Below are 21,938 nucleotides of genomic sequence, written 5' to 3'. Positions count from 1 at the left end.
AGGGGACAAGCTAGTGCTCTTGCCCGAAGGGTTCCATACCAATTTTCGGGCTACTCTTACTAAATAATAGTATCATTTATGGGAAATTTCTCACGAAAACAATAACAAAGGTAATACTACTCATTCGTTAATTTGGAGGTCAGTTGTGTCAGTATTCCCATTCTTGCAGCTTTTGGCGCACTAATTAAGACAGTGGACTCGTAGTTAACAATCAATGTGCTTTGCGAAATTTGACTGGCGGCAGTCAGGCATAAATTTGCGCTCTAAAACTATGGGTTGCTCCTTGAACAGGAGCTTCCTTGGTCCATCATAATTATGTCTCATACACCAGTCTATTTCCTACCCGCCAGGGTAGCCGAGAGCGCTAATGCGCTGCTTCCTGGACTCGGGTAGGCGCGACGGCCCCGGATCGAATCCGCCCGGCGGATTAACGACGAGGGCCGGTGTGCCGGCCAGCCTGGATGTGGATTTTATGCGGTTTTGCACATCCCGCTAGGTGAATACCGGGCTGGTCCCCAAGTTCCGCCTCAGTTACACGACTCACAGACATTTGAAAAACGTTCGCACTATTTCATGACTTATACTGGACGCAGACAGCTGGGGTACACTGCTTCTGTCCCGGGGGGTTCGGGGTGGTGGCAGGAAGGGCATCCAGCCACGCTCTGTAATTAACACTGCCAAATCCGTCATAACAGAGCCGACCCTGCGGTGGAGCAGAACAAAGGCCCGAGAAAGAACGAAAGAAACACTAGTCTATTTCCTCATCTGCGTGCCTGTCGTACTTAGTAATTATCGAGATGCATGATATGCAGAGACAGGCAAATAGATGAAGAAACATACTGTGATGCGAGTTTTAATCAGAATGAAGCGGAGGTGAGCAGAACATGGACGGCAGATGGACCAAGGAAGCTCTTGCTCAGTGAGCAACTCTTAGTTTTGGAATGATTTTCACAGTAGAAATTTATGCTTCACTGTCACAAGTCAAATGTGGTAATACACATGTGGCAGACACATCTTAAAATTCACTTGTTTGATAATTTATTTCTTTGGCTATCTAGTTATTGTTTCCAACAGCCCTCAGTACAGAAACTCATCAACTGGTTCTAAGATTTTATTCTTAATTTGTAGTATTATCTTTTCGGTATGTTGCTTATACGTTATTTTTGTCTCACTGTAAATAATTTTCAAGTCTACTCTCATACGTGCTGTATTATGTCATTCCATTATTTGCTGAACTTTATCTGCACTATGTGGAAATGTAAATGTCGTATGGCATTGTTGGCTGGGCAATCCCGTGGGGTGGGTTCAGTTGGTTCACATGGCACTGAGCACTATGGGACTTAACTTCTGAGGTCATCAGTCCTCTAGAACTTAAAACTACTTAAACCTAAGGACATCACACACATCCATGCCCGAGGCAGGATTCGATCCTGCGACCGTAGCGGTCGCGCGGTTCCAAACTGTAGCGCCTAGAACCGCTCGGCTACCGCGGCCGGCTGGTGGGTTCAGTTGCCTACATGAAAAATTGGAGGCTGGTTTTCCACACCAGGGAAAGCTGCATGGTTTTCAAATAATGAATTAGACGCTGGTCTACAACTACCTTTCCATTTTATTATGAAAATCTTCTGTGAACTGTTTTAAATCTGTAACCAATATGTGACAAAGAAAAAAAAATCATATAATATTCTAGGACACCCACTGAAGGTACCTTGTTTAAAAGGCGAAACCGGTCTGGGTGCACAAACAAAATAAAAAATTAATGTGCAGCGTACAAAAGGCGTCTTTTTGTAACCTTCTGCAACTTATATACAGCCGCTGCGAAAATGGCCAGCAAAAGAGACTTACATTGATAACTTCCCGTACGTTGGATGTTTCTGGACGAACGATGGCTGTTTCAAGAACTATACGTACGGTTTCGGGTAAAAAAGACTGCATCTAAATAAGTGTCAATTTGTCCTACATGCAAGGAGTTTCAGTTCTTCGAAGCTGGTACTCCCTATACTTCCATAAATGAGATTTGTTGATGGGACGCTCATAACTTTCATAAATACCGTTCACCAATACACTCACAAACAAATTAATTAGATATGTCTACCTAGCGTAGGGTACTGTAGGCAAATAAGCGGATGCACACTGTTGAAAAGTAGATACTTGTATCACTAACTGATGAGTAATGATGGTAGACGCATCAAGGACTTAATTTTATCCCTGGTAAACATCTGTCATGCCATACTAACTTCGCTACCTGCCTCAACAATGTCTTGTTCGCAAGCAGGAAGCATCACTTCAAGCTGTGTTCGAAGTTCTCATATCCTGTCATCAGAGTTTACCACCGGGTATCACACTAGTCCAAGCGACTTTCTTCCATGCTTCCAATGCGTCCACTGACAGTGTTCTTGTGTCCATGACTATCTCTGTGCCATGTGACGAAAAGTGAAAAAAATGTGCACGTGTAGGGGTGTTGCCTCTGTTACCCAGAGTCTAGTGAAAAAGTTAAAATATTTTGAAATAGTAGGCAGAACAGGATCATGGTTTTAACCTACTTCGTTGACAGAAAGCAATGTCTATCAGTTCCATGTCAACTACATAACAATAAATATTCAGAATTTGAAGCAATCACACATGATGTACCACAAGGTCTGTTTGTGGGTCCTCTGTTGTTTCTGATATAGATAAATGATCTTCCACTTGCAGTTTCAGGAGATGCAAATTTTGGCCCTTTTTGCAGATGACTCAAGTATATTAATAAAAAGTAGTACTATTTCCCTTACTGAAAAGGTGACAAATGAAATATTCGTAAACGCTGCAAAATAGACAGTTCACGACAAATAATTTATCACTGAATTTTGAGAAGACTCAGTACACACTCTGCTGGACTTCTCACAGAATTCCACAAGATATAGAAATAAGTGTCTCAAACAATGAAATACAAAAAGAAGAAAGTGTTAAGTTTTTAGGGTAGACAAAAATATGGAGACACTACAAATGCAGCGCTTTATCATATCCGGTACAGAGTAGGAAAACTGTTTGCATTCAAAAGAGCCTCCAGTCGTCTTAGAATGGATAAATACAGGTCCTGTAAGGCTTTCGAGGGAATCTCATACCATTCTTCCTGCAAAATAGTGACAAGCTGGCGTAGGTGGATAGCAATCACGCACCATTCTTTCCAAAGTAGATCACAAAGGCTCAATAATATTGAGATCTGGCGACTTTGGTGGCCTGGGGAGGCTGCGACAATTCATCTTCATACTCACAAAACCAGTCCTGGACAATGTGAGCTCTATAAACAGGTGCTCCGTCGTCTTGGAACAGGGCATCACAATTGGGGAACAAACATTGGACCATGGAATTGATCCGATCGGCCAAAATGGTCACATTATCCCTGGCAGTAATGCAATCTTGCAGAGTAACCTTGCGGCCCATGGACTACCACGATGTGGCTGCCAAACTCATCACTAAACCCCCACCATGTTTCACTCTTGGGACCTAAACTCAGCCAGAAGTTGGAAACAGTGAGAAATGGGATAAGGGGGCTTCTGCATCTCTTATGATATAGAATTAATTGTTCAAATTAATTAATTGATCAATTAATTACCGTCATCCCCTGATGATGTCATGGGTTTTCCCAACCAGCAACTAGACCCCCTCAGGGAACTCTCAACCACCTCCCCTCCCCACCCCATCCCTCGAAATGGCGAGAAATTGAAATTTTGGCGGGAAATTCTAATTTATTGGTGGAAATATCAAATTTTGTGTGTTCACCTTGAGGTATGGAGACCAACTGACTTAGTTCACAACATCACCACCAGAGGGCGCTGTTTGCCATCGCCATCTCCACCTCCACATTATTTTTATAACATCTCCATGATCACCACGATAATAAAATTTGAGATATTCCAGCTTACTCAGACGGTCACCTACAATATTTCTTACCGCATTTCATCGCTGAATGCAGTAGCAATGGGGCAGAGGGGGAGCAGTTTGGACCCTCTGCTCCACACGCAATTTTATGGCTTGTGGAATACAGACATAGATGTAAACTTAACAACAAAAGTAAACATGTGTGTTTTCTGTCCTACACATGTCACTAATTTTTACAATGCCTTGCAAAGAAATGAAGTACTCAGAAGACGTGGTCAGATGTCAATATAATTTCGTACACATACACACCATCGGCGTTCATGTAAATGGTTAAATTTGCAATTTTCTGTGACAAGTAGGATGCCCATCAGAGCCCGTTAGTGTTGTTCGTGTTAAGTGCTGTAACTGGGCCTGATAGGGTGTATAATGGGCGTGAACAGCGTCAGATGTTGAATGATATCTGTGAAGGACACGGAGATGCCGTGTACGTATATGAGACAGTGTTATCAGCACCTGGCAGAGTTTGAAAGGGACCTCGTTGTGAATCTCCATTTCGCCAGCTGGTCGAATCGTGCAATATCCAGATTTGTAGGACATTTGGGTGTGACAGTGGCCCAGTGTTGGTTTGCATGGGGACCTGAGGAGATGCCTGGGCTATGTGTTTTCAAAGTTCCGATCCACTACGTCTGATCATCAGAAGGGAGGATCGCTGTATGGTGCACCTAGCACATTGTAACCCCTTCACATCTGCGCCTTCCATCCCAGAACAAGTAATGGACTCCCTACAACATTCTATGTCATCCGACGCCATTGGTCAGCGAATAGCAGCAGCCGGACAAGGAAATTACTGTCCCCTGCGTAGGCTCCCATTAACACCGCAAGAGAGACAGCTGTGTTGGTTGTGGTGCTGGGACTGGAATGTATGGAGGGCCAATGAAAGGTGTAAAAGGTGTCACATTGTTTTCAGCGATTAATCACAGTCCTGCACTACTCACCGTGACCATCGTCGGTGTGTATGGCAGCGACCTGGGATGTGATCCCATTCTTCCAATCTTTTGGAGAGGCACAGTAGTGTTACTCCTGACATCATGGTATGGAGAGCCATCAGGTATAACTTCAGGACATGGCTGGTAGTAATTGAAGGAACTCTGATGGCACAATGGTCTGTCATAGATATCCTCCGTTCTCATGTGTTACCTCTCATACAACGGCATTGTGGTGTCATTTTCCAATAGGGCAATGTTCGTCCACACATGCCACGCATCTCTACAAATTGTCTGTGTGATCTTGAGATACTACCAAGGCCACCAAGATCCCCAAATGTATCCCTGATACAATATATGTGATAGTGATACCAGCTTGAATATCAACTTCATCCCACTGCCGGTGTCCAGCATATCGAAGAACAGTTGCAACACTTGTGGGTCATCTTGCATCAGGAGAGGACACATCAGCTTTACAATACTTTTCCCAACCAGATCAGTACAAGCATCGAGACCAGAGGAGGGTAGACTCATACTGCCAATTTCTTTGTAAATTTGATTCGATTTTGTAATCACTGCAATATCACATACCTTCCCAGCCTGGCAGTAATTGAAGGAACTCTGACAGCACAATGGTATGTCATGCATATCCTCCGTCACCTCTCTCGCAACGGTATTGTGGTGCCATTTTTCAACAGGACAATGTTCGTCCACACATGGCACATGTTTCTACAAATTGTCTGTGTGATTTTGAGGTACTGCCAAGGCCACCAAGTTCCCCAAATGGTAGTAATTGAAGGAATTCTCATGGCACAATGCTATGTCATGGATATCCTCCGTGGAGAGCCGTCGGGCACAACTTCAGGTCACCCAAGTTTCATTTCGATTTCCCGTTCCCTTCTGGGCACTTCACTTGCTTTGTCAGGCAGTATAATAAAAAATGTTTTGGGTGAATGATGAAGGACTTTTGTAGCTACATATTGTTTACCTTTCTGTGGTATCGATAGCTTTAGTGAGAAGTAATGAAGATATTTTTTCATCTGTTGGTGTAACAGTTGACATAACAATTCTTTCATATTTGTGATGAACCGCGTCAAGGTACAAAATTCATACACTAGTGTTCACAATTAAAGCAAGAAACCACTATTTCCCCGTCTGTGTAATTCACGATATAATCGTACAAACTGTCAACAGATGTTTGTACGATCGTGTTTTGCACGGAAGATAGCATTCCAGTCAACGAACGACCACGCCAATGATGACATCAGAGCACCTATCAAACGGGGTAGTGTTTACCAGGTAGTCCAAATCCACAGTCGCTGTGTACACAGTCAGAGTCGCTGCTATATGGCACAGTGATCAACGGTAGCTAGCACACAACACTGTATTCAGTGTATATAAAGAGCCGGTTCGAGAACTTCTTGCCACACAAGCGGCTTAACATTTAGCGCTCCCCTTCCCACCCACCCCTCTTTTCCCTTATACACTTTAACTGTGTCAGTTTTCGCTACTAATTGTGATACACACTGCACACAAATCTTGCACTTGAGCGCCGCTCTCAGCTCGGCACCCCAAGAATCTTTACTAATTGTGACACGTTCTCTACAGAAACCCTACAATTGCTGCGTCTCACCGCCCCTCTCAGCTTGGGGCCTCAAACTGTGGCTTGTGTCGCTTGGGATTTAAACCGGCCTTGCGTCTATGAACTCGTGAATGAAACCATAGGTAACATGCCTATTTAAAGACAACAGAAATGTAGCGTGTAATTGAATTTTATTTGCTTCAAATTTGTTAAAATGTTCGATGAAGGTACTCTTTGCAAACAGCACTAAAAGCTAAGGTTGGTAGCGACTGGAAACAAGTGAATATCGGTCTGAAGTTACAATTCATATTCTGACTTCTATCGAAGCGGCTATTCCCGTCAGCCACTGCTCCGAGAGTCTTCTTAGGGTGAACAGTTAATACTCAGGCTGTTGGCGGTAGCACCACAACGTATAGATGCAAACCGTGAGTCGGCGTTTCATCACCCAATCACATAAATAGGGAAGGTAATTTTCATCTCATGAACGGTAAACAGTATGGTGTACACTGACGGAAAAAAAAATCGCAGCACCAAGAAGAAGTTGTGCGACATAAACGAAAGTTGGTAGGCGTGTTTGTACATTTGAAAGATAATGTGCATTCAAATTTGGCGCGAGTCGCATAAGAGTGGCGCTAGTAGCGCCACTATGAAGATGCAAATCATATTAGCTTTAAAAACACGCTATAACGGCCGTGAGCTTTAGTTAGTTACCTTTGAGACCCGAGGTAGTGAGCTGATGTTAGTAAAGAACGCCTCACTCAGTTTGAACGAGGTCGTGTAATAGAACTACAAGAAGCTGTATGTTCCTTCTGCGATATTGCGGAAAGACTTGGCAGGAATGTAGCCACTGCTCATGATTGCTGGTAGCGTTGGTCACGTGAATGTACAGTCACAAGAAGACCGGACTTTAGACAGTCACAAGGCCCTACTGGGAGGAAAGAACACCGTGTACAGCGTATGGCTATGGCGCAACGTACTGCATCTGCAGTAGCAATATGTGCAGCAGATGGCACAACAGTGACACAAAGAATGGGTTACAAATTGGTTACTGCGAGGACAGATCCGAGCAAGACTCCCTGTAACATGTACTCCACTGATCCCTACTTAACAATCATATACTACCGTTCGCTCGACGAAAGATCCGTACCCAAAGACTGGTAAGTTGCACAGGTCACACCAATATTCAAGAAACGTAGTAGGAGTAATCCACTAAATTACAGACCCATATCGTTAACGTCGATATGCAGCAGGATTTTAGAACATATATTGTGTTCGAACATAATTAATTACCTCGAAGGAAACTATCTATTGACACACAGTCAACGTGGGTTTAGAAAACATCGTTCCTGTGAAACACAACTAGCTCTTTATTCACATGAAGTGTTGAGTGCTATTACAAGGGATTTCAGATCGATTCCGTATTTCTGGATTTACGGAAGGCTTTTGACACTGTACTACACAGGCGGCTTGTAGTGAAATTGCGTGCTTATGGAATATCGTCTCAGTTATGTGACTGGATTTGCGATTTCCTGTCAGAGAGGTCACAGTTCGTAGTAACTGGCGGAAAGTCATCGAGTAAAACAGAAGTGATTTCTGGCGTTCCCCAAGGTAGTGTTATAGGCCCTTTGTTGTTCCTTATCTATATAAACGATTTTGGAGACAATCTCAGCAGCCGTCTTCGGTTGTTTGCAGATGACGCTGTCGTTTATCGACTAATAAAGTCATCAGAATATCAAAACAAACTGCAAAACGATTTAGAAAAAAATATCTAAATGGTGTGAAAAGTGGCAGTTTACCCTAAATCACGAAAAGTGTGAGGTCTTCCACATGAGTGCGAAAAGGAACGCGTTAAACTTCGGTTAAACGATAAATCAGTCTAATCTAAAAGCCATAAGTTATAATACCTAGGTATTATAATACCTAGGTATTACAATTACGAATAACTTCAATTGGAAGGAACACACAGAAAATGTTGTTAGGAAGGCTAATCAAAGAGTGCATTTTATTGGCAGGACACTTAGAAAATGTAACGGACGTACTAAGAAGACTGCCTACACTATGCTTGTCCGTCCTCTTTTAGAATGCTGCTGCGCGGTGTGGGATCGTTACCAGATAGGACTGACGGAGTACATTGAAAAAGTTCGAAGAGAGACAGCAAGGTTTGTATTATTGCGAAATATGGGAGAGAGTGTCACAGAAATGATACACGATTTGGGCTGGACATCATTGAATGAAAGGCGTTTTTCGTTGCGACGGAATCTTCTCACGAAATTCCAATCACCAACTTTCTCCTCCGAATGCGAAAATATTTTGTTGACACCGACCTACATAGGGAGGAACGATCACTAAGATAAAATAAGGGAAATCAGAGCTCGTACGGAAAGATATAGGTGTTCGTTCTTTCCGCGCGCTATACGAGATTGGAATAATGGAGAACTGTGGAGGTGGTTCGATGAACCCTCTGCCAGGCACTTAAATGTGATTTGCATAGTATCCATGTAGATGTGGTTTCCCAAACCACCGCCATTTGCGACTTCGTTGGTGTCAAGCGAGAGTTCATCTGGGGGAAGGGTGGAGGTCTGCTACGTTTTCTGATGAAAGATCATTCTGTCTCGGTACCTGTAATAGCCGTGTATTGGTTAGGAGGTGGCCAGTTGAGGGCCTGGAGTCAACCGGTCTGCATGCTAGACACACTGGATCCACACCTGGAATTACCGTCTGAGGTGCGATTTCATATGACAGCAGGAGCACTGCCGTGGTTGTCCCATGCACCCTTACTGCACGTTTGTACGTCTTTCGTGAACTGCTTTCTAGGGAGTGTTGTCGAACAGGATAACGTTGGCCCACATACTGCTGTTGTAACCCGACATACTCTACAGAGTATCGACATCTTGTCTCAGCCTGCTCGGTCACCAGATCTGTCTCCGATCGAGCACGTACGGGACATCATCAGATGACAAGTCCAGCGTCATCCACAAACAGTATTAACCGTCCCTGTATTGCTCGACCAAGTGCAACAGGCGTGGAACTCCATCCCTCAAACTGACACAGAGCACCTGTATAACACCATGCATGCACGTTTGCATGCTTTCAGTCAACATTCTGGCGGCTCATGTGGCCATTAAATTGTGATCTTGCAAAGTTAATCACTTAAATATGTTACTTAGACAAATGTGTTTTCGAAATTTCATTACTCTACCTTAATTATTTTTTGGTGTTGCGATTTTTTTCTATCAGTGTATATTAGAGGCTGCCACTACTCTTATAAGTGTGTGAATTCTCAGTACAAGACTTTCTCCAATATGGCGCCCAACACGTGGTCCGTTGTAGGTTTCAGTAAATGCTTACATGTATGTATCTGGATGTAATAGCCACTCGTCTTCTCTCTTTTGTCCGGCAGCCAAGAGAACTATTACTTAACAAAGAGGGCGTTTACAAAATGCAGTGACGACAACACTGGGTTTCACTTTTGTCAGTTTTCTTTAGCAGCCATAACATACGTCTCGTGTTGTCTGTGCACACATGTAATAGTTCTCTTGGCTGCCGGACAAAAGAGATAAGACGAGTGGCTATTACATCCAGATACACAGAGGCGTTTATTGAATTCTATCGTGTACCTGTAACATACCTGATGCACTGCTTTCTAAGATTATAGGGATCTATATTTAACGATATTGATGAAATGATAAAAGTCACTCTATGGACACAAAGTCTTTGTAAATAATAGATTTCAGCTATCTGCCGTCCTTTGGAATTTTTATTGGCAGATCTAGATTTTAGCTAGAAACTAGCCATTCTCCGGCAACAACAGGTACATAGTTAGATGATGTCATAAAAAACTTGCTATTAATGGCTTAACTCATATGGTTTATATATTACATACCGCTATCCTTTTTTTGGTCAATGCATGTAATGCCTGTTGGTCTGGCTCTTTACACAGTTGATTCAATACTAATGTTTGAGGAAGGCGGGCTCTGTGGAGAACACATCGGTTGGTTATATATTATTGGTTATATATTATTTACAAATCAAAGTAACGGTCGCTACGTGCGGCAGCCTCTGAATGGAGGGTAACCTGAGAAACAAAGTCTGTTAACTCTTAAGACAAGAAAATGAACCGAGCGAGGTGGCGCAGTGGCTAGCACACTGGACTCGCATTCGGGAGGACGACGGTTCAATCCCGCGTCTGGCCATCCTGATTTAGGTTTTCCGTGATTTCCCTAAATCTCTCCAGGCAGATGCCGGGATGGTTCCTCTGAAAGGGCACGGCCGATTTCCTTCCCCGTCCTTCCCTAATCCGATGAGACCGATGACCTCGCTGTTTGGTATCTTCCCCCAAACAACCCAACCCAACAAGAAAATGGTCCCTAATCTCTCGTATGCAAGTTCACGCCTTTCACTCTGTCTAGCAGCAACGTAAAATTTAACTTGAAAAGTACGTTCTGAAGGATTAAATTGACTTATTGACTCACAATATAACTTCTCCGAAGATCGGATAATATCAACGGTCACTTTGTTAATGTTGAAACACCCACGTGGCATTAATGGCGGCAACACACGTAATATTCGGAGACCTCACTTCCACTTGTAACTTCCATGCCTTGCAAACATAGTTACAAAACTTATTTCTCAGTTGTGGAATTACTTCCTCTATTCGCTGAACTCCTCCAAATTTTAATCATGCGTAGATTTCTTCAAATTAGCATGAACCGTTCCGACGCCGGTGTCGCTAACTAACCGCCATCAGCGGTCGCTCATCGCAGACTGAACTTCTCCCGCTTCTGCGTGATCTTAACAGATGAACTCCCCGCCTGTTGGTGCGAACCGTTACGTACTGCAATCTTCCAGAAGACCAGCTATGTGATAGCCACTGGAAGTAGGTGTATATTAGTAAGGGCATCGACAATGGTACTCTTACAAATTCATGATTGTGGTGCATTCTCCCAATTTGTAAGCTCACTTTTTGACCTTAAATATTAAAATTCTTTTTCCAAAATACAGACATAATGCAATTACCATTAAATATAATTACTTTAATCAACCTTTCAGTTGTGTCTGTAAACATAAAATTCACCTATGTTGCAGGCGAGTAGACTTTTCGCTCTCGCCACGGAATTTTGTCGTAGTAGAAGTGAAGAAAGTACATAACAAACCTCTCTCTTCACAGTCCTGGCAGTCTCCAATTGTTCTCACTGATGCCACGCTAGAAAAACACAATAACCAAACCTAAGTATCCTCCCACATGGAGCAAATCTAGCTATACACTTAACACTAGTATAAATCATGATTGACTGAAGCGGCAAAGAAACTGGTATAGGCATGTGTACCCAAATACAGAGATAATATACGTCTATATAAGACAAAAGTGTCTGGCGTAGTTGTTAGATCGTTTACTGCCACTACAGTGGCAGGTCATCAAGTTTTAAGTGAGTCTGAACGTAATGTAATAGTCGACACACGAGCGGTGGGACACAGCATCTCCGAGGTAGCGATGAAGTGGGGATTTTCCCGTATGACCATTTCACGAGTGAGCCGTAAATATCAGCAGTCCGCTAAAACATCAAATCTCCGACATCGCTGCGGCCCGAAAAAGATCCTGTAAGAACGGGATCAACGACGGCGGAAGAGAATCGTTCAACGTGACAGAAGTGCAACCCTTCCACAAATTGCTACAGATTTCAATACTGGGCTATCAACAAATGACAGCGTGCGAACCATTCAACGAAATATCATCGATATGGGCTTTCTGACCCGAAGGCCCACTCATGTACCCTTGATGACCTCACGACACGGAGCTTCACGCCTCGCCTCGGCCCGTCAACACCGACATTAGACTGTTGATGACTAGAAACATGTTGCCTGGTCGGACGAGTCTCGTTTCAAATTGTATTGAGCACATGGGCGTGTGTAGGTATGGAGACAACCTCATGAATCCATGGACCCTGCATGTCAGCAGGGGATTGTTCAAGTTGGTGGAGACTCTATAAATGTGTGGGGTGCGTCCATTTGGAGTCATATGGGACCCCTGATACGTCCATATACGACTGCGACAGGTGACACGTACGTAACCATCCTGTCTGATCACCTGCATCCATTCATGTCCACTGTGCCTTACGACGGACTTGGGCAATTCCAGCAGGACAATGCGACACCCCACACGTCCATAATTGCAACAGAGTAGCTCCAGGAACACTCTTCTGAGTTTAAACACTTCCGCATGGCCACCAGACTCCCCAGACATGAACATTATTGAGTATATCTGGGATGTCTTGCAATGTGCTGTTCTGAAGAGATCTCCAGCCCCTCGTACTCTTCGGATTTATGGACAGCCCTGCAAGATTCTTGATGTCAGTTCCGTCCAGCACTACGTCAGACATTAGTCGAGTCCATGCCCCGTCGTGTTGCTGCACTTCTGCATGCTCGCCGGGGCCCTACACGATATTGGGCAGGTGTACCAGTTTCTTTGGCTCTTCAGTGTACGTAAACCTGTGAGTGTTGAATTTGGGGCAAGTCCAGTCCAGCCATACACTGCACTAAAAACGCAAATCGAAACCTAAGAGTACTTAGACATTACACGACTGGCCATCTAGTGGCCACATTTCCTTGCATACTATTAGCTATGCCTCCTAAGGGCTCCGATTGCTGGCAACTTTGTTGCTAATGTTCAAATGCGATGTGCGAAAAGCTGCTGGCTGTACCGAAGCTACGTTAATGAAAACATCAGTTGTCTGTAGAACTGTGGCAACACTGAGGCGCGCTGCCCCGATCCCACTACAGCTGTCAGTGTCCTTCTTTTGCAGTACGGTCTGTAGGACACAAATGTTTGGATCGTAAGGATGTCAGGCCTTATTGTAGAATGATCTGATTGTGTGGCGAAAGTGACAAAGAAAGTGCACTCGTGAAGCGCGTTTGTGAGGGAACCCCTTGGGCAGGTGTAGGGTACGCTTCTTTCGTCTGTTCTGAACCAAGCGGATGCCTGTATGTGCGTGACTGCATTTCTCCACTCTACAGCGGCGTACGCCAATACTGGCCGCAACAGTGTGTGGTACGTCTCGCCGAGCTAAGGGCACAATGTGGACTTACGGGTTATGTGGCGGGAGGAGGGGCCAGGGGGGTAGGTTTGTGGAGCAGGTGCACAACTATGAGCTGCACTGTGGCATCAATGTGAGATCACCAGGGCCTAGTCACGGATAGCATGGCAGGCTGACACTGAGTGGTCCTGCTGGTTCTGTTTAAAGATTCGGTCGCTAGAAGAAAACAGCGTTCAGTCGTAGACGGCACTATTTATTGCCACCACAAGTGGATGCACCTACTAAACACTAGGACATTTTAACGAGCGAGTTGTGAGGGAACTCCAGAGGCCTGTTAGGTTGCCATTAACTGAATGCTCCAAATTCCCAAGTATCTTCCAGCAGTGGTGGCCTGGCTTACTGACATTGACATCGTCCAGACAGACTTCCTAAACAGTAATATTATCAGTCTCAGGAACATGCAGGGAATCGTTACGCAAATGAGTGAATTAATAAGTACAGTAACGAGAATCACACATCAATTGAAAAAATTGGAAATTTGTAGTAAGTACTATGGGACCAAACTGCTGAGGTCATCGGTTCCTAGGCTTACAAACTACTTAATCTAACTTAAACTAATTTACGCTAAGGACAACACACACACCCATGCCTAAGGCAGGACTCGAACCTCCGACGGGGGGGGAGCCGCGCGAACCGTGACAAGGCGCCCCATGACCTCGCGGCTACCACGCGCGGCTCATCAATTGAATTAAGTGTCCTTTACTTAGAAATCATATAATTACCGGTACGGTATCGGTATTTTAAAATCTCCATACTTTTAGCTGCTGCAATACAGTCTGGCGAAATATATCTGTTACATAATGTTTCATCGCAGATTGTATGCTTTTTCAAGCCTGAAATCAATCTGAACACTACGAAGAAATCAGTATTTATCTACCTACATCCTACATTAATTAATTATACGGCACCTGAGACAAGTAGATTAAATGTCGACATCATGGTGTTTGAGCAGGTATGCAAGAATATGTGGAACAGGATACATTTTACTGTCATGCCATTTTTACAGGAACCAACCTAGCGTTCACCTAAACTAGTTTTGAGAAACTTTGCAAAATTTATATCATTATAGCCGGACGGGAATTTGAATCTCATTTTTCCAAAACACGCGTGCAGTTGATTGCCAGATATCGCTTGATCTGATTTTCATAATGGTTTGTACTATTTCTGTTGAGAACAGTACTAGTAAATGTGACCCATAATTTTCCACGGTTTTCGCATCTCTTGCTTTAGCTTATGTAAGGTCTGTACGGACCAAGTATGTCTGCGTATTAATGACGTCCATCTAACTTTTACTTTTCTGACATCTGCAGAGTAACGCACAAGAGATCTAGTGAAAGGAAACAGAATTACCACATCACAAAAAAAAACACACATATACCTTATTTACACATTTCCTACACTATGTTGGTACTTGTGGATCAAAGAGAATATCTTCACATATAAATTATGGCGGGGAAGTTATGTAGTGGGAGCTGTGAATCGAACGTGATAATTGATGAGAGATACTCTTTTAAACGAAGTTAATATTAGGTGATTGCGGTTCAGACTCGAGGATTCCAATATGAAGGGATACATGGGTGAGAAGTTAATGTGTAGACTTTGTGCTGTTCGTTTCTCATTTGTCACAATGCCTCCTGGAGAAGCATATTTGACAGCTACGTGAGACGCTTGTCATTTAAAAGATGTTTGGTACTAAACAGTTTAGAATCGTCTGTTGCGTGTGTGAAGCAATTGCTGTACATTTTTATAATGAATGTCTTCTTAAGAATCAAATTGAAGAAACTTGAACGTAGTAGTTTGTAAATTGATATCCGTGGTGAAAACCAGGGAATTTAGAATAGTTAATTTTTATCCAGTAAATCTGTATAAGGTGACAGAAAAGAATATACGTTTTTCAATTAACGTTAATGTTAACATTTTTTCAACTGCGTTTGAAGTAAAGTAGGTCCGGTTCGCTATGTACGTTATTTAGTGCTGTCATTTGAACTGACGTAAAAGGAAACAATTGCAGCGACACTTATGATTTTGGACCGACAAGAGAAGTGATGTTTACTCCCCAAATTATCCGGCTGGTTCTAGAGGCAGTCAGACCCATGAGCTTGTAAATAATATCTTGCAGTTTTGTTGTCTACCTATAAAATATTAAGAAGCTTATATTATATGCATTTAGAAAGCTCATGTAGTAGCTCAATAATCTCGAGGGTTAATTTTCTCTTACAGCAAACTGTATCTAACTTTGCCTCTGGCCTCAAATTTTCTTTAGAGACTGTCAGGCGATATTGTTTATTGCAGATTACACTTTAGCGTCATATGTGGTTTGAAAGTATTCAGAATGCTACTTCTTCATGTCTTGCACTTTCAACCCCCAAATTCTCCTACCATGAGAACTTACATTGATTTTTATTTTTTAATATATGTGTAGTACATTGATAACACCACCACTGATGGCATTTTGATTTGGTCCCTATTCATACTAATAACGAGTTACATTTCTCAGAACTTGGAGTTATTTGTGTGTTTTTCATGTCGCCAAGATGCCCTCACATGTAGGAAATTCCATAAGTTTCGAACAGGTGTTCCTTATTGATAATTAGTTTTCTAGAATCTCCACTAAAATTGATTGTATGTGAATGCTCTGTAAAGAGATAAATACCCCCCACCATTGTAAATTCTATTTTGACGATAAATGTTAAAAGTAATTAGTAACATACTGTACCCTTGCCTTTTCAACTCTTATGCAGTATTCAGAATCAAATGAAGTATCATATTTTGGTGTAATTGTTCATGCTGGTAAGAATTTGATGTTAATCCCACTTGACTGACTGTAATGTTCCCTGTTAGATTTTCTTCCGCTGTACTTTTTTGAGAGGAAAATCTGCATTATTTACATGTGTGTTTGATAATGGTAAGAGATCACGAAGACATAGGGATTGAAGGTTCCTTATGGTAAACAGTGTTCAGCTTTTATTTCTAAATCTGTGTGTTAATGTGCAAACATATTGGAGCAGAATATTACTCTTAATAAAGATAAGACGTGACAGGCTTGTCTGGTTAAAGTAAAAGTATTAAAGCTGTTGAAACAAAATATGTGGTGAAATTGCATGAAGAGAAGAGAGAGTCTCAATGCCTATCTGAAATCCATTATACAGTAGAACATAGGCTGAACACTTGCATAATGAGCTTTTATAATGGATTCTTAACCCAAAAAGATTTAGAGAGTTGTAGGTAATGGTGCAAGTCAGTTACTGCACACAAATGTTAAATGATATTGTGGTTACATTAAATTGTGTGTTGATATTAAGCAGAAACATACTGATGATTGAAAACTAGAAACTTTCATGGATTTCTTCAGCAACTTTTAAATTGTGAATCAGTTTTTAGCATGTTTGGTGACAACTGATTGTCCCAACTGCAAATAATTGAGCCACAACACAGACCAAACTAGTATGTAATGCAGAAGTTAAAAATTCATAAATGGAAAGTTTATTTACATGTGGAACTTCTATGCAAAGAACTGAGATAGATTTATCTGCCATATAGTTAACAATTTCTAATATTTACAGTAGTTTCATCTCTCTTTCAGTCTTTCTCAACTGTAAGGACATCGCATTGTGTTCTATCTCTCTCTCTCTCTCTCTCTCTCTCTCTCTCTCTCTCTCTCTCTCTCTCTCTCTCTCTCTTTCACACACAATTACCATTTCATTACAGATTTAAATTTGATACTAAATGTAAATAATTCATTATATTTGTTTTTGGGCATAGCTTTACAGTTCAGAGTGACTTCAAATATAAGGTCAAAAGAAAAAAGTTTCTGAGAAATACATAGTGCCAGTGCGCATCCGTCTGCCCTGCCACCCATCGTTAAAAAGTTTCTGTTGTTGGTTTACAGCTTTTATGAAGTTAGGTTGCAGTGCATTATTGTGGATAGCATGGTAAATGAGGAATGAACATTAATCTTGAGCTACGCTACATACGTGTGTCACTACCACCAGTATTTGGGAGGAGGGGGAGGGAGGATGGCACACTAGCACACTCAAAATTAAAGACTAATAGCTCTTTGTGTGTCCCTATTCAAAAACCTATTTTGCCTTGGTTGGTAATGTACATTGGGGTCGAAATATACAATTACCTTGCAGCATCCCTTGGCAATGAAAATGAAATCAAAGCTAAAAAAGAATGACATCAGTTTTACACTGTAAAGAAGTTCTAGAAACATATCTATAATGTTTGAAATGCATGTCTTTTGTTTGTCTGTATGTATTAATGTGTAACCATTAAGGGTATGAATGGTGTAATCAACAGGGCTATATATTTTCACTTCTGTTGTAATTTATATGTTTAATTTATTTTAATGAATAGTACTAATGTTGTTGTAATAAAAAATAGTAACCTCATTAGCTGTGCAATTCTGTACTGGTATGGCTTAAGCAATTAATAAAGAATCCATCAGTAGAAGTTGCTAGTATTGCATAAGGGTGTTTAAGAATGATATTCCACTTTGAAATTTTCTTAGAAATGAAGCCAAATGTAATGATTGTTTGGTAATGTTTACACTCTTCCCTCAAGTGAAATTTACTGGTTGTATAACAATATTTCAGTATATTTATAGGTTATGAGGAATAAATGGAGAGATGTTTCTCAGAGCTATTCAGTAAATTGTTTTAAACTATATAGTTCCAATAAATGAAAATATGTGTAAAATGAGGGCAAGGCAACCATTTACCTATACGGGACTGGTGTGTGGTGCACAGAAACAGGTAATAGAAAGCAGTTACACTAGCTTTTGAGCTCTTGCCCTTTTCCTAGCGAAGAGTACACAAATTTGCATATACTGCTTGTTGTGTGATCTGTGTACTGTACCTAGAAAAAGAGCAAGAGCTCAAAAGTTAGTGTGAAGTGCTTTCTATTACACATTTCTGTGCGGCAAGTATCAGTCATCTCTAGGTAAGTGGTTGCCTTTTCCTCACTTTACGTATTTTTCCATCCAGGAATTTCCATTATTGCTATACATTTCTGGTAAGTAATCTGCTGGATTTGATATTCTGGTCTAATGTAAAGTGTTTGCAGTGCTCCTGGAAAGCAGTGTAGTTCACATAATACTAGGCAAGAGAAGTGGTTGAAACCTGAAATGGATAGCTGTGAAATTTAGGGAGGAAATTTAAGTGTTTATTGAAAGGCTAGGCTTATGGGAAATGGAGATGTTTTATTTGTTGCAGTAGACAGAAAAAAAAGAAAAGGGGAAACAAAAAACCGGTCTGCCAAGATAGAAATTGAAGCTGCAGGTGAGATTAACTGTGGAAAACTCATTATCAGGGGTTGGCATAAAATGGTAACTGGATCCTTCTATCACCCACCAGACTTACCTCGTGATGTAATTGAAAACTTTAGAGAAAACCACAGGTCAGTTGTATATAAGTTCTGGAGTCATACAGTAATAATCAGTGGATACATTAATCATCCAACAATCCGTTGGGGAATATTAGTTTTTTCAGTTGTGGGTCTGACAAGACATTCTGTGAAAATTACTAAATGCTTCTCAGAAAAGTACCTATAGCAGACAGTTCTGAAGCCCTCTCATGTGGCAATATTTGAAATCTAATGGCAACAAATAGATCTGACCTCTTTGCAGAGGTCCACAATGCAGTTGTGGCAACAATGATTACCAAAGTACAAAGGACAACTGAAAACTAGTGGAAAGATACACATGGTCAGTAAATGAGATAAAAAAAAAAAGCAGTAGTGTCCCATGTTGATCAGGAACTTGAAACTCGACACAGGACAGGAACATGTAGATGAACTGTGACTCAAGTTTAAAAGAACAGTTGACCATGCACTGGATAGATACATACCTAGTAGAACAGTTCATAATGGGAGGGAACCTCCAAGGAATACAGTCACTGTAAAGATACTTCTAAAGAAACAAATGTTACTGCATAGTGGGTGTAAAACAAAGCCTAGGGCTATAGATTGTGAGATGAAATGCATTTGGCTGTCAAGAGAGCAATGCACAAAGCCTTCAGTGATTACCATAGCAAAATACTGCCAAATGATCTTTAACAAAACAAAGAAATTCTGGTCATATGTAAAGGCTGTTAGTGGCACCAAAGTTGGTGTCCAGTCACTCACGAATGAGACAAATTGGAATTGATGGTAGAAAAGCAAAAGCTGAAATGCTTAACTCCATTTTCAAATGTTCCTTCAAAAAGGAAAATCCAGGAGGATGGCCTCAATTTAATCATTGTACCATTGAAAAGTTTTAATGTCAGTGGTGTTAAAATTGAAAAAAGTTCTGGGTCCCAATAGAATCCTTATCAAATTCTGTATTGAATTTGTGGCTGAGTTAGCCTGTCTTGTAACTATATTCTATAGCAGAGCTGTCAAACAAAAAACCAGGTCCAGTAGTTGGAAGCAAGCAAGCACACATCACCACCATTTACAAGAAGGATAGTAGAAGTGATTCACAAAACTGCCATACAGCATCCTTGACATCAATTTTGTTTTAGAATATTAGAAAACATTCTGAGCTCAACCATAATGATTTGTCTTGAACAGAATGACCTCCTCCATGCCAACAAGATGGGATTCCACAAACACCAATCATGTGAAACCCAAATTGCACTTTTCTCACGTGACATACTGAAAGCTTTGGATCAAGGCAGTAAGGTGGATGTTGTATTTCTTGATTTCCGAAAAGCATTTGACTAAGTAGTACATCTATGCTTATTGTCAAAAGTATGATAATATGGGGTATCAAGCAACATTTGTGACTGGATTATGATTTTTTGGTAGGAAGGACACAGCACATTATCTTGGATGATGATCAGATAGAAGTAACTTCAGCTGTGCTCCATACAAGTTATTTGGACCCTTGTTCGTATTTTATATCAATGATCTTGTGATAATATTAATCGTAACTTCAGACTTTATGCAGATGACACAGTTATCTATAGTGGAGTACTGTCTGAATGAACCTGTATAAATATTCAGTCAGATCTAGATAATATTTCAAAGTGGTGCAAAGTTTGGCAACTTGGTTTAAATGTTCAGAATTGTAAAACTCTGCATTTCATGAAGAAGAAGAAGAAGAAGAAGAAGAAGAAGAACAACAACAACAACAACATAGTACCCTATGACTATATCAGTGAGTCATGGTTGGAATTGGCCAACTCTTGTAAATACTTGTGTGTAACACTTCGTAAGGGATATGAAATGGAGTGGTCACATAGACTCAGAGGCAAAGCAAGTGGTAGACGTCAGTTTATTGGTTGAATACCATGAAAATGCAATCTGACTACAAATGAGATTGCTTACAAATCACTGGAATATTGCTCAAGTGTGTGGGGCCCATGCCAATTAGGATTAATGGAATACTAAATGTATCCAAAGAATGGCAGCACAAATGTTAACAGTTTTGTTTGATCTGTGGGAGAGTGTCACAGAGAGAAGAAACTGAACTGGCTAACTCTTGAAGATGGGCATAAATTTTCCCGAAGTAGCCTGCTGACAAAGTTTCAAGTACCAGCTTTGAATGATGACTTTAGGAATATTCTACAACCCCTACTTATTACTCACATAGGAATCGTGAAGACAAGATTGATTAATTAAAGTGCACACACAGGCATTTAAACACTCATTTTTCCCATGCTCCATATGTGAAGGGAATGGGAAAAAATCATAACTGGTACAGTGGTATGAAAAAATGGTTCAAATGGCTCTGAGCACTATGGGACTTAACATCTACGGTCATCAGTCCCCTAGAACTTAGAACTACTTAAACCTAACTAACCGAAGGACATCACACACATCCATGCCCGAGGCAGGATTCGAACCTGCGACCGTAGCAGTCGCGCGGCTCCGGACTGAGCGCCTAGAACCGCTAGACCACCGCGGCCGGCCAGTGGTATGAACTATCTGCCATGCACTTAAGTGATTTGCAGAGTATAGATGTAGAATGCAGAAATAAGGAAGCAGTGGAAGCATTCCCATTAACCTTCAGTCAGAAAGGCAAAAAGATATAAAAGTGTATTGCCATGATGATTTTACACACTTGAACAAATAGTATAATCTCCATGCACAGCTTGCATCAAGACCAGTCATTGAGATATTGATGTTTTACATTCACAATTTTCACATGAAATTATAAAAAAGTCTTCAAGGACACTAGTTCCATGATAGTTTCTCATAAAGAAGGATTTCTTTGAGATCTGACATTTTATGTGAATCAAGAAGGGTAGTATAAGCTGTTTGGATATAATGAAGTGCAGTGGTGAAGGTAAGGTCAGAGTAAGTATTTAGGGATATACAGCAAAAGTTACGGAATTGATCAACTGTGAGTTTGATAGAATTGAAGCCGTAATTAAATACATAGTTAATGATTGCTGCTTGAGCAACCATATTTACTCGCTTAAATATATGATCATG

At 41.3% G+C, this 21,938-nt stretch overlaps 1 protein-coding gene across 9 annotated transcripts in view; it reads left to right on the top strand.

The window, feature by feature from the left end:
* LOC124555668 (ras-related protein Rab-7L1-like) overlaps positions 1-21,938 on the top strand; it is a 164,407-nt gene that overhangs the window by 113,235 nt on the left and 29,234 nt on the right. The window contains exon 1 of one of the 9 annotated variants that reach the window (XM_047129663.1): positions 14,961-15,094. The exons of 7 other annotated variants lie outside the window; for them this stretch is intronic. In XM_047129663.1, the coding sequence (XP_046985619.1) occupies positions 15,079-15,094 (16 nt within the window). In that variant the 5' untranslated portion in view covers positions 14,961-15,078. Of the gene's footprint in view, positions 1-14,960; positions 15,095-15,128; positions 15,207-21,938 lie in introns of those variants that run through there. One more of the 9 variants, XM_047129664.1, reaches the window with a different exon arrangement.

The sequence above is a fragment of the Schistocerca americana genome, chromosome X (genome assembly GCF_021461395.2).
Source record: "Schistocerca americana isolate TAMUIC-IGC-003095 chromosome X, iqSchAmer2.1, whole genome shotgun sequence".
NCBI classification, from domain to species: Eukaryota; Metazoa; Arthropoda; class Insecta; order Orthoptera; family Acrididae; genus Schistocerca; species Schistocerca americana.
The sequence above is the reverse complement of the archived record's forward strand: the minus strand, read 5'-3'. Positions and strand labels throughout refer to the sequence as shown.